Source organism: Sabethes cyaneus, chromosome 3, assembly GCF_943734655.1.
Source record: "Sabethes cyaneus chromosome 3, idSabCyanKW18_F2, whole genome shotgun sequence".
Lineage (NCBI taxonomy): Eukaryota > Metazoa > Arthropoda > Insecta > Diptera > Culicidae > Sabethes > Sabethes cyaneus.
In genome coordinates this window covers 33,544,434-33,558,073 of record NC_071355.1, presented here as the reverse complement: position 1 = coordinate 33,558,073, position 13,640 = coordinate 33,544,434, and the positions used below count along the sequence as shown (strand labels likewise).

Below are 13,640 nucleotides of genomic sequence, written 5' to 3'. Positions count from 1 at the left end.
TTTTCTCTCCCTTGTTAGGTTGAGTTTTAATAACATTTCCGAGAAGCGCTTGCTGGTTGATGGAAAAGAATGGCTACAACATTTGCTTCGCTTTTCCAGCGGGTGTTTCGATCTCAAATTGTAACGTAATTATTGGTAGGTTTTTGCGAAAAACCAATAAATTTCCAATGGATTTCAATTTATTTCGTCGAAAATTACCTGCATTGTTTTTATATGTTTCAAAACTAGTGTATTTTTATTCTTATTTTTTCTAAGTAACCACTGGCGTGCCCAGGCTGTGGCACATGCCTCGCCTTCTCTATCAAATTCAATGTAAGAAATTATATCCTCGAGGTTTCCAATGTCATGTCCTGTCCCATTAGAAGTCGTATTGCATGTCCCAGCTAACATTTTTATATGTATACTAGCTGACCCGACAAACTTCGTATTGCCACAAATTAACCTGTGTTGTACATAAATCATGAATCTCGGATGATCTCGAGTTTTGCAAGCCCTCCAGTGGGCGTCGCTACCGACGGCGGGTCACCGGCAACACTCGCGACCGTCTCGTTCTGAATGATCTTGTGTTACTATAGATAGTTTTTGTGGTCTTGTATTGACTAATATTTTATGGAAGAGTCTCGAATTTCTCGAGTTCGATTAGTTTTTGAGTTTCGCAAAAATTTCTGTTTTATTTGTATGAGAGTCCATATCCCCCTACCACAGGGGTGAGAGGTCTCTAACTATCGTAAAATAAATTCAAGACTCCAAAATCTCCCACATGCCAAATTTGGTTCCATTTGCTTGATTAGTTCTCAAGTTATAAGGAAATTTGAATTTCATTTGTATGGGAGCTCCCCTCTTAAAAGGGGAAGGGGTCGTAATTCACCATAGAAAAAATTTCTGCCATCTAAAACTCCCACATGCCAAATTTGGCTCCATTTGATTGATTAGTTCTAGAGTTATGAGGAAATTTGTATTTCGTTTGTATGAAAGCCCCCCCTCTTAAAAAGGTAAAAGGTCCTAATTCATTATAGAAAAAATGGTTGCCTCCAAAAACACCCACATGCCAAATATGGTTCCATTTGCTTGATTAGTTCTCGAATTATGAGGAAATTTGTATTTCATTTGTGTAGAAGCACCCCCTCTTAAAGTTGGGTGGGGTCCTAATTCACAATAGAAAATATTTTTGCCTCCAGAAGCCTCCACATGCCAAATTTGGTTCTATTTGCTTGATTAGTTCTCGAGTTATGAGGAAATTTGAATTTCATTTGTATAGGAGCCCCCCCTCCCTCCTAAAGTGGGTAGGGGCCCCAATTCATCATAGAAAAAATTTTTGTCTCCAAAAACACCCACGTGCCAAATTTGGTTCCATTTGCTTGATTAGTTCTCGAGTTATGAGGAAATTTGTATGGAAGCCCCCCCTTTTAAAGAGGAGAGGAGTTATAATTCCCCTTATAAAGAGGGGAGGGGTCTCAATTTACCATAGAATAAATTCTTGTCACCGACAACACCCACATGCCAAATTTTGTTCTATTTGCTTGGTTAGTTGTCGAGTTATGCAGAAATTTGTGTTTCATTTGTATGGGAGCCCCCCCCCCCTCTTAGTGGGGGGAGGGGTTTCTAACAATCACTAAAACCTTTCCTGGCCCAAAAAACCTCTACATGCATATTTTCATGCCGATTGGTTCAGTAGTTTTCGATTCTATAAGGAACATACGGACAAACAGACAGACAGACAGACAGACAGACAGACAGAAATCCTTCTTTATAGGTATAGATAAAAGTTAAAAATCAGCATTACGTACATACATGCTAATAAATCGTATTTGATATTTTGGAGGCGATATACGTGACGAGGAATAAACATACGCAATTCATCGATATAAGTAATTATACACGATAATATCCGATTAAACCCGACCCGCTCCGTACTGCAATACGATTCTGTGCTGAACATCGTATGTATGTCAGCTATTATCATTATATACGAATGAAAATCAACTTGGGCAGACTTTATTAAGCTTTAGTTACGATTCCGAATACGACAAGAGTTATTTACGATAATTTTCGGTTGTGAATGTACGATTAGGTGATAGCTGGGGTTTAACTGCCAGTCAAAATTTAAAATCGAATCTTAAGTAAAATTTCGTATCTAATTTCATGTCTAATTTCAAGTTCAAATTCAAGTCCAATTTTGAATCCAATTTCATTCTCATTCAACCGAATTTTAAGTAATATTTTATATCTAATTCATGGGCGTAGCGACGAAGGGAGGGTTAGGGGTTCAAGCTCCCCCCTAGACGAAAGTTTCTTCTACACTTTGAAGCTTGAAATTTCTGCTACCAATTGCTTAGAGCACTAGAAAATTTACGGGACTGGTTGTACGATCCTCGTTGTCGTCATCAGTAGCATAGACCTCGTGCTGTTTCAACTAGCTTCAAATGCATTCAACTCAATCTTGGGCCTTCCCAAGCGTTTCAGAAGTCGCAAATTGCAAGACCAAGTTGAGCCATCTCAAAGGACCCCTCTGTTCTGAGTGCCCGTGGGGTTGTTAAATAGAACCGTTTTCCTTATGACTGTCCGGTCCATCGTAGTTTACCGTATGCTTCACCAGATGTCAAATGGTAATCTCCCCAAGTTGTGTCTGCTGCTCCTGATTCATATACACGCTAATCTCGTTTTACATCCACTATTATGGGACGTAACAACAATCGGTCGTAAAAAGAGTGGACGTAAATTCAAATTTTAGACGTAAAACGTAACGACATTAATTCAAACTCCGTACGTAAAAATATTGACGCAAAAGGAAATCACGTAAACTGAATGGACGTAAATAGAGATTCTAGTGTACCTCCGCCGCTCTCCGCTTCCAGCTTTTGCTCCGTCAAATATCATTCGCAAGTGCGGACATGTCCTCCGTGAGTATCGTAAAATCCATAAAAACTACCAGTCTAAAAGGGCCATATGCTTTGTCAGCATCGTACGGTGACTATCGTTTGTTAGCGGATGGAAGCGTTTTGCGAAGGGCAAAGTAGACTCGATTTTCTGCTAAAATGCGCCGCAAGATCGCCTTATTTGTATTAACCGCAGCCACCAGCGATCTCAACGATTACCGTCCACAATGTCTCTTTGAGCCTCTACCAATCATGTATTTGGTCTGCGACGCATTTACTTCTAGCCCAATCCTGCTAGCCTCCGCTCTCAGTCTAGCGCAGATGGCCTGCGTCGTTGCGAAGTTTCGACCTACAATATCAAAGTCATCTGCGAAGCCAACAAGTTTGCTGCCTTCACTGAAAATTGAGTCTCTCGTTTCGATTTTGCTCACCGGATCATCTTCTCAAGGGCGATGTTGAAAAGCATGCAGATTAAACTGTCAACTTGTCTCAACTTTTGCCGCGTCTGGAAAGGACTCGATCCTATTGACTCTAATAGTCTCTCCCAGCCAAGATTTGAATATACAAGTGGTACGTTGTCGTTGTGGTGATGTCAACCTGGAGGCGCAATTTCAACATTTATCTTCTTTTATATCAATTTGATTTTTTTTTTGTCAAATGAAGAACCCGGAGTGTAAACCAAAATAGCTTATGATTATTGAAAATAATTCCCCATTTCCTGAATAAACTCCTTAAGGTTAGGCCATGTCACATTTTTATTTGTAAGGCCCCCGCAAGAAAAATTTCTGGCTACGCCCCTGGTCTAATTTCATGCCAAATTGCAAGTTCAGTTTAATTCCAATTTCATGCTTAACTTCAACTATGCAGGACTTCAACTACTTCGAGTCCAATGTTTATGTCCAATTACCAGTAAAATTTCAAATTAATTTTTAGTCCCATTTCATGTTACATTTCAAATACCCTTTGGTGTTTAGTTGAAGCTCAATTTCTATTCAATATTCGGATCAATTTCAAGTGTGATTTCAAATGCAATTCCAAGTTCAAGTTTATGTAAAATTTTATTTCGAATTTGAAGTCGAAATTCAAGTTCAGCTTCGAAATTAATTCAAAGCCCACTTTCCAGTTTATTTTAAGCTCTAAATGGACCCAAATTTAAGCCTATTTCCTTATCCAGTTTCATACCAATTTCAAGTTGAAATTTAAGTTTCATTTTAGGTCGAACTTTAAATCCAAGTTTAAATTTAAATTCAAATTCTAATCTAATTCTAATGTCAAGTCAAATGGTAAGCCTAATTTCAAATATAGTTTCGAGTCCCACCTTCCTGATGAAATTTATTGTAAAAAAAACTCTCATAGCGTAATCCAGAATTCCGTAGTTTTTGTTCTAATCGGCCGGTCGTCCATGATAAGTACATTAATATCGTAAAAATAGATTCGCCATGCGCCTCTGAAAGTACTGTGCTGTGTGCTCCACTTTCTGTTAAGGTCTGGATACACCAGGCAGTGTATGTTACTATGTTAGGAACGCATTTTGTACTCCAAGGCTAACTGGGAAGTTAAAGCTTGCTTCACTTAGAATTGGAACAAACTTTTGCTCATATTGTGGCGCTCTTGGTGGACGGATTTGGAAGTTCTTGGCGCTGTCATCAAACGGTATAAGAAAACATTTTGCCGTTCATTCGATCCCACCACCGCACAGTGGTTGGAAACCTTAAAAACTTGGCCAAAACCTCCAAAATCGAAAGTTATCGTTCATGACATATTCTGATATAATTACACGTAGAATAAGTCATTTTATCATATCCTGTAATATCAACTATCGACGATGTAGATTTGTGGTTTGGCGTACTGTCAAACGTCGGTGTATGAGAGACTCTTTGCTAGTGCGACTTGCATACGTTTTGTGGCTCTTGGCAATAAGGCATGTAGTGCGTTACCGCATTATCAAATAACAATCAACCAAAATGGATAACGTTTCTGAAGGTATGTACTTCATTAGCGTTATATGCGAATTCAGTTTTTTTCGATATATATATATATACTTTTACAACGGTTAAAGTTTCTTTCGCAAATGCTAGTTTTTTCAATAAGCGCGCGCAATGAAATTGGCATTTACTTTTTGTGCCGCGAGGTGCCGTCGAATGTTATATATTTTCGTGAGCGTCAGATTGTGACAGTTCGAAGGGTGTTTAGCTTTTTTGCAACTATTTGCAACTCCACGAGAAAATGGAGATTTAGTGTTGACGCGCACTTGTAGGCGAAATCGGACGTGTGAGCTTTTGATGCTCCAAACAACCTGTGCTAGCTTTTAACTTATTTTTTGTAATTTTGTTGTTCTTTACAAATAAATCGTTGATGGTGCAGAGCAAAGCCTAGGGGATAACCGTCTTTAGACACTACCCTTCTTTATCGACAGACTTCGCGAGCACAGGACAATTACGAAGCGAGTTCAACGATCCTACTGACTCTAACAGCACCTGATCGTTTTTAATATGACAGATTGGCTCTGGCTCCGGCTCTGACTCTGACACTGACTCTGGCTCTGACTCTGACTCTGGCTCTGGCTCTGGTTCTGGCTCCGGCTCTGACTCTGACTCTGGTTCTGGCTCTGGCTCTGGCTCCGGCTCTGGCTCTGGCTCTGGCTCTGGCTCTGGCTCTGACTCTGATACTGACTCTGGCTCTGGCTCTGGCTCTGGCTCTGGCTCTGGCTCTGGCTCTGGCTCTGGCTCTGGCTCTGGCTCTGGCTCTGGCTCTGGCTCTGACTCTGACACTGACTCTGGCTCTGACTCTGATACTGACTCTGGCTCTGGTCCTGGCTCTGGCTCTGGCTCTGGCTCTGGCTCTGGCTCTGGCTCTGGCTCTGGCTCTGGCTCTGGCTCTGGCTCTGACACTGGCTCTGGTTCTGGCTCCAGCTCTGACTCTTACACTGGCTCTGACTCTGGTCCTGGCTCTGGTTCTGGCTCCAGCTCTGACTCTTACACTGGCTCTGACTCTGGTCCTGGCTCTGGTCCTGGTCCTGGCTCTGGCTCTGGCTCTGGCTCTGGCTCTGGCTCTGGCTCTGGCTCTGGCTCTGGCTCTGGCTCTGGCTCTGGCTCTGGCTCTGGCTCTGGCTCTGGCTCTGGCTCTGGCTCTGGCTCTGGCTCTGGCTCTGGCTCTGGCTCTGGCTCTGGCTCTGACTCTGGCTCTGACTCTGGCTCTGGCTCTGACTCTGACTCTGACACTGACTCTGGCTCTGGCTCTGGCTCTGGCTCTGGCTCTGGCTCTGGTTCTGGCTCCGGCTCTGACACTGACTCTGGCTCTGGTCCTGGCTCTGGCTCTGGCTCTGGCTCTGGCTCTGGCTCTGGCTCTGGCTCTGGCTCTGGCTCTGGCTCTGACTCTGACTCTGACTCTGGCTCTGACTCTGACTCTGACTCTGGCTCTGGTTCTGGCTCCGGCTCGGACTCTGACTCTGGCTCTGGCTCTGGCTCCGGCTCTGACTCTGACACTGACTCTGGCTCTGACACTGGCTCTGGCTCTGGCTCTGGCTCTGGCTCTGGCTCTGGCTCTGGCTCTGGCTCTGGCTCTGACTCTGACTCTGGCTCTGACTCTGACTCTGGCTCTGGTTCTGGCTCCGGCTCGGACTCTGACTCTGGCTCTGGCTCCGGCTCTGACTCTGACACTGACTCTGGCTCTGACTCTGACTCTGGCTCTGACTCTGACTCTGGTTCTGGCTCCGGCTCGGACTCTGACTCTGGCTCTGGCTCTGGCTCTGGCTCTGGCTCTGACACTGGCTCTGGTTCTGGCTCCAGCTCTGACTCTTACACTGGCTCTGACTCTGGTCCTGGCTCTGGTTCTGGCTCCAGCTCTGACTCTTACACTGGCTCTGACTCTGGTCCTGGCTCTGGTCCTGGTCCTGGCTCTGGCTCTGGCTCTGGCTCTGGCTCTGGCTCTGGCTCTGGCTCTGGCTCTGGCTCTGGCTCTGGCTCTGGCTCTGGCTCTGGCTCTGGCTCTGGCTCTGGCTCTGGCTCTGGCTCTGGCTCTGGCTCTGGCTCTGGCTCTGGCTCTGGCTCTGGCTCTGGCTCTGGCTCTGACTCTGGCTCTGACTCTGGCTCTGGCTCTGACTCTGACTCTGACACTGACTCTGGCTCTGGCTCTGGCTCTGGCTCTGGCTCTGGCTCTGGCTCTGGTTCTGGCTCCGGCTCTGACACTGACTCTGGCTCTGGTCCTGGCTCTGGCTCTGGCTCTGGCTCTGGCTCTGGCTCTGGCTCTGGCTCTGGCTCTGGCTCTGACTCTGGCTCTGACTCTGGCTCTGACTCTGACTCTGACTCTGGCTCTGGTTCTGGCTCCGGCTCGGACTCTGACTCTGGCTCTGGCTCTGGCTCCGGCTCTGACTCTGACACTGACTCTGGCTCTGACACTGGCTCTGGCTCTGGCTCTGGCTCTGGCTCTGGCTCTGGCTCTGGCTCTGGCTCTGGCTCTGGCTCTGGCTCTGACTCTGACTCTGGCTCTGACTCTGACTCTGGCTCTGGTTCTGGCTCCGGCTCGGACTCTGACTCTGGCTCTGGCTCCGGCTCTGACTCTGACACTGACTCTGGCTCTGACTCTGACTCTGGCTCTGACTCTGACTCTGGTTCTGGCTCCGGCTCGGACTCTGACTCTGGCTCTGGCTCTGGCTCCGGCTCTGACTCTGACACTGACTCTGGCTCTGACACTGGCTCTGGCTCTGGCTCTGGCTCTGGCTCTGGCTCTGGCTCTGGCTCTGGCTCTGGCTCTGGCTCTGGCTCTGACTCTGACTCTGGCTCTGACTCTGACTCTGGCTCTGGTTCTGGCTCCGGCTCGGACTCTGACTCTGGCTCTGGCTCCGGTTCTGACTCTGACACTGACTCTGGCTCTGACTCTGACTCTGGCTCTGACTCTGACTCTGGTTCTGGCTCCGGCTCGGACTCTGACTCTGGCTCTGGCTCTGGCTCTGGCTCTGGCTCTGGCTCTGGCTCTGGCTCTGGCTCTGGCTCTGGCTCTGGCTCTGGCTCTGGCTCTGGCTCTGGCTCTGGCTCTGGCTCTGGCTCTGGCTCTGGCTCTGGCTCTGGCTCTGGCTCTGGCTCTGGCTCTTGCTCTGGCTCTGGCTCTGGCTCTGGCTCTGGCTCTGGCTCTGGCTCTGGCTCTGGCTCTGGCTCCGGCTCTGACTCTGACACTGGCTCTGGTTCTGGCTCCGGCTCTGACTCTTACACTGGCTCTGACTCTGGCTCTGGCTCTGGCTCTGGCTCTGGCTCTGGCTCTGGCTCTGGCTCTGGCTCTGGCTCTGACTCTGGCTCTGGTTCTGGCTCCGGCTCTGACTCTTACACTGGCTCTGACTCTGGCTCTGGCTCTGGCTCTGGCTCTGGCTCTGACTCTTACACTGGCTCTGGTTCTGGCTCCGGCTCTGACTCTTACACTGGCTCTGACTCTGGCACTGACTCTGGCTCTGGTCCTGGCTCTGGCTCTGGTTCTGGCTCTGGCTCTGGCTCTGGCTCTGGCTCTGGCTCTGGCTCTGGCTCTGGCTCTGGCTCTGGCTCTGGCTCTGGCTCTGGCTCTGGCTCTGGCTCTGGCTCTGGCTCTGGCTCTGGCTCTGGCTCTGGCTCTGACTCTGACTCTGACTCTGACTCTGGCTCTGGCTCTGGCTCTGGCTCTGGCTCTGGCTCTGGCTCTGGCTCTGGCTCTGGTTCTGGCTCCGGCTCTGACTCTGACACTGACTCTGACTCTGGCTCTGGCTCTGGCTCTGGCTCTGGCTCTGGCTCTGGCTCTGACTCTGACTCTGACTCTGACTCTGGCTCTGGCTCTGGCTCTGGCTCTGGCTCTGGCTCTGGCTCTGGCTCTGGCTCTGGTTCTGGCTCCGGCTCTGACTCTGACACTGACTCTGGCTCTGACTCTGACACTGACACTGACTCTGGCTCTGGCTCTGGCTCTTGCTCTGGCTCTGGCTCTGGCTCTGGCTCTGGCTCTGGCTCTGGCTCCGGCTCTGACTCTGACACTGGCTCTGGTTCTGGCTCCGGCTCTGACTCTTACACTGGCTCTGACTCTGGCTCTGGCTCTGGCTCTGGCTCTGGCTCTGGCTCTGGCTCTGGCTCTGACTCTGGCTCTGGTTCTGGCTCCGGCTCTGACTCTTACACTGGCTCTGACTCTGGCTCTGGCTCTGGCTCTGGCTCTGGCTCTGACTCTTACACTGGCTCTGGTTCTGGCTCCGGCTCTGACTCTGGCACTGACTCTGGCTCTGGTCCTGGCTCTGGCTCTGGTTCTGGCTCTGGCTCTGGCTCTGGCTCTGGCTCTGGCTCTGGCTCTGGCTCTGGCTCTGGCTCTGGCTCTGGCTCTGACTCTGGCTCTGGCTCTGGCTCTGGCTCTGGCTCTGGCTCTGGCTCTGGCTCTGGCTCTGGCTCTGACTCTGACTCTGACTCTGACTCTGGCTCTGGCTCTGGCTCTGGCTCTGGCTCTGGCTCTGGCTCTGGCTCTGGCTCTGGCTCTGGCTCTGGCTCTGGCTCTGGCTCTGGCTCTGGCTCTGGCTCTGGCTCTGACTCTGACTCTGACTCTGACTCTGGCTCTGGCTCTGGCTCTGGCTCTGGCTCTGGCTCTGGCTCTGGCTCTGGCTCTGGTTCTGGCTCCGGCTCTGACTCTGACACTGACTCTGGCTCTGACTCTGACACTGACACTGACTCTGGCTCTGGCTCTGGCTCTTGCTCTGGCTCTGGCTCTGGCTCTGGCTCTGGCTCTGGCTCTGGCTCCGGCTCTGACTCTGACACTGGCTCTGGTTCTGGCTCCGGCTCTGACTCTTACACTGGCTCTGACTCTGGCTCTGGCTCTGGCTCTGGCTCTGGCTCTGGCTCTGGCTCTGGCTCTGACTCTGGCTCTGGTTCTGGCTCCGGCTCTGACTCTTACACTGGCTCTGACTCTGGCTCTGGCTCTGGCTCTGGCTCTGGCTCTGACTCTTACACTGGCTCTGGTTCTGGCTCCGGCTCTGACTCTGGCACTGACTCTGGCTCTGGTCCTGGCTCTGGCTCTGGTTCTGGCTCTGGCTCTGGCTCTGGCTCTGGCTCTGGCTCTGGCTCTGGCTCTGGCTCTGGCTCTGACTCTGGCTCTGGCTCTGGCTCTGGCTCTGGCTCTGGCTCTGGCTCTGGCTCTGGCTCTGGCTCTGACTCTGACTCTGACTCTGACTCTGGCTCTGGCTCTGGCTCTGGCTCTGGCTCTGGCTCTGGCTCTGGCTCTGGCTCTAGCTCTGGTTCTGGCTCCGGCTCTGACTCTGACACTGACTCTGGCTCTGACTCTGACACTGACACTGACTCTGGCTCTGGTCCTGGCTCTGGCTCTGGCTCTGGCTCTGGCTCTGGCTCTGGCTCTGGCTCTGGCTCTGGCTCTGGCTCTGGCTCTGGCTCTGGCTCTGGCTCTGGCTCTGGCTCTGGCTCTGGCTCTGGCTCTGGCTCTGGCTCTGGCTCTGGCTCTGGCTCTGGCTCTGGCTCTGGCTCTGGCTCTGGCTCTGGCTCTGGCTCTGGCTCTGGCTCTGGCTCTGGCTCTGGCTCTGGCTCTGGCTCTGGCTCTGGCTCTGGCTCTGGCTCTGGCTCTGGCTCTGGCTCTGGCTCTGGCTCTGGCTCTGGCTCTGGCTCTGGCTCTGGCTCTGGCTCTGGCTCTGGCTCTGGCTCTGGCTCTGGCTCTGGCTCTGGCTCTGGCTCTGGCTCTGGCTCTGGCTCTGGTTCTGGCTCTGGCTCTGGCTCTGGTTCTGGCTCCGGCTCTGACTCTGACTCTGACACTGACTCTGGCTCTGACTCTGACACTGACTCTGGCTCTGGCTCTGGCTCTGGCTCTGGCTCTGACTCTGGCTCTGGCTCTGGTTATTAATTTTTGACAAATCCGCGATCCACGATGACGGAGAGCATCTGTCCAATTCCTGGCTTAGTCAGGTCTATAGATCATTACATGATGCAAGACGATATCGCTTTTCAACAGGTCTTGGTAAGATGTTTACTAGTGAGCATTTAAAATAAGATTTTCACTTTCTCCTTTCGTGTGATAATTATACTGTTAAACTCTCCATCGGCGTTATTAAAGTCAATTTTCACAAACATTCAATTCAATTTGCTAAAGTTTATGTATATACCTACTTCAAATGATGTCATGCGTTGAACTGTAATTATAGAGTAGTCTGATCAGACATCCCGGATTTTGTGAGACGGTTTCGGATTTGGAGGACTTGTCCCGGTAGACCAAGCGTCCCGGAAAGTGTCGCGCATTAATTAATTTTGTTCTCATGCTAACATGTCTGGCATTATTGCAGAAAAAAAAACTAGAAACTTTGTTTTAGAGAAAATATAAAGAAGCGTGTAGCCTAATAAACAAGCTGATCATAGCAGGCAAGAAATCTAGGCAATAATTTTATTTTCGTTTGACACGAAGCAATCGAAATTTTAAGTGAAAAACGAAAAATGTCTCAAGAAATTTACAATAAAGCTGAAAAAACATCTATCTCAAGCCAAAATTTATCTGAATCTCAAAATGCGGTGGAAAATATTGAAGAAACTGGTCAAGGAGTTCAAGAACTACCGGAAGGAGTGCAGTTCATTGCAGCCCCAGCAGCGAAAGCATCCTCAATAAGTTTAGCGAGATCTATCAGCTCCCGAGAATCAAGGGCTTCGTTACGTTTGGATAGGCTTTCATTGCCAAAAAGCTATGTGCTGCAGGATACAATTCAACAATTTGGTAAAGTACTGGAAAAAACATCAATTAAAAATATGAAAGACCAAATTAATGCGCAAATTTCTCTAAGGTAATAAATCAACCCACAATTCATATCCTTTTTTGACGCAATATTTTTATAAATATATTTTTCATTAAACAGAAACATAACCTCATGCGTACATCTCGCACAATGCCATTGTGCTCCGCTTCCGACCGCTCGCAGCAGTCATCGGGCCCGCGTCAACGAAGAAAAAGCTGCCGGTGTAATGGAAAAGCTTAAAGCTAAAATGAAACGAGAAGCATTCGACCGGCTGGCGGATAAGTTTTTCCTAAAGCTTCCAAATCTGGTGCTCGATGGCGACATCAGCGATTTATCGCAGCTTAGCCCAGAATCGAACCAAATGGTGAATACCATTTTCGCAACTATGGTTGCCCACGCCGGAAAACCAGAATCGATGCACGATCATGAATTATACCTCCACACCTGCGTAGGATTGATGAGGTTTTTCGAAACGGTGATTGCAGGCGTGCAAAATAAAAAAAGTATTCCAATCGCAAAACCTACCGGAACTGTTCGCAGAAACAGCATAACGCAGACGGTTCTGTGGAAACTTTCCGAAGAGATTGCAGCCGCTCAGCGGTCAAGGGAAATTTTAAAAACAAACCTTCAATGAATATTAAACAGTCTACCAAATGCTAATTAAGGAATGCTTTATGAAGCTTTGCCAACAAATACTTGTGTAAATAAAACCCGATAATAAAAATATAACAAATGAATGAAACTTGAAATTGATTTTGTTTGAAAATGAACTTGCTGTTGCAATTTTGTACATAATTAAAACTAAACATAAAAATCTAGTGAAAGGTTTTAAAATCTGATACGCTATAGGTATTACATTTTGAACACGGAAAGATTTTTTTTATATTTTCTAATTTTGGTGCTAAAGTAATGAATAAATACCTAGTGGATTTAAAAAAAATCTTTTTATCTGTTTCAATCAACAGATTCTACTAACTAACATCACAGAGAACAGACTACCAGGTAATTGACAAAAAGTGTGTAAAAGGTTTTTATGTAATCTACGAGTAATCCTTCAATAGAGCACCCCTCGAGCAGTAAGTGGCAAACTAAATATTGATGTCGCTGCTATCGCTGCTATGTAACTCCAGCACAAAGAAATGTTGATAAAGGTACATGGATATTTTTTTATGCGTTTGGCAAACTATTTCTGGAGGGCGCTACCGACAGATTTTACACACAAAAAATCGATTACTTCCTTCGAGGTTGTTAATCTGTTCTCTGTGCTAACATGCTCATCGAAACAGTCAAAGATTCGAATGCTTGGTTGAAAGTCCACGCACGTTCCGACAATATATCAGCAGCAAATTGGAAGAGATAAACATCAGATGAATTACAACAAACCAATCAATCGCCCTTTCTGTAGATTCTACTCCTCCAGAATTCCAGAAATGAATTGCCGTTACTAATGGTTCCTTACTTATTTTACTTACTTATGTGTCCATGTCTCCCGGTCCGGCAGAACAAAGGAATGAAATCAGAGATCTCCACTGCTGACGGTTACCCGCCATGGCTCTTACCTGTCGCCCGGACAGGTTCTCTTCTACAGCCTGGATGTCGTTAGCTAAGCTGCTTCGCCGTGAGCCTCTGGGTCTGCCTCTTCTACGCTGTCCTTGTGGGTTCCAGTCGAGTGCTTCTCTGCAAACCTCGTTCGCTCCTTTCCTCAAGGTATGTCCGATGCACTTCCACCTACGTTCACGAATTTCTATGCCTATCGACCGTTGATGACACCGACGATGGAGTTCCTCATTAGATATCCAGTTGTCAGGCCACCAGGCACGAATGATATATCGCAGGCACCGGTTAATGAATACCTGCAGTTTTTGCGTTGTCTCCGCTAAGACTCACCATGTGGCACAGGCATACAGCAATACGAATTTAACGTTTGAATTAAAGATTCGGGGTTTCGTACGTAGAATGATCTGGTTTGAGCGCCAAATGTTTCGCAGACCGGCAAAGGCACCCCTGGCCTTCCTGATCCGTGTGGCCATATCAGTCTTGGTACCACC

General features: G+C 48.3%; 2 protein-coding genes across 2 annotated transcripts; one reads left to right on the top strand and one right to left on the bottom strand.

Moving 5' to 3' along the window:
• Window positions 1–6,825: 6,825 nt before the first annotated feature.
• Window positions 6,826–10,993, bottom strand: LOC128739453 (accessory gland protein Acp36DE-like; the record flags this gene model as incomplete). The annotated part of the gene is made up of 4 exons (XM_053834939.1): window positions 10,979–10,993; window positions 9,000–9,522; window positions 8,005–8,111; window positions 6,826–6,945 (listed from the first exon to the last, which is right to left on the bottom strand). Coding segments are annotated over exons 1-4 (765 nt in total), but the record flags the coding sequence as incomplete, so codon positions are not given.
• A 306-nt stretch (window positions 10,994–11,299) lies between these two features.
• LOC128739452 (uncharacterized) lies at window positions 11,300–12,226 on the top strand. Its single transcript, XM_053834938.1, has 2 exons — window positions 11,300–11,640; window positions 11,713–12,226. The coding sequence occupies exons 1-2, from the start codon at window positions 11,300–11,302 to the stop codon at window positions 12,224–12,226; spliced, it is 855 nt and encodes a 284-aa protein (XP_053690913.1).
• Window positions 12,227–13,640: the final 1,414 nt, after the last annotated feature.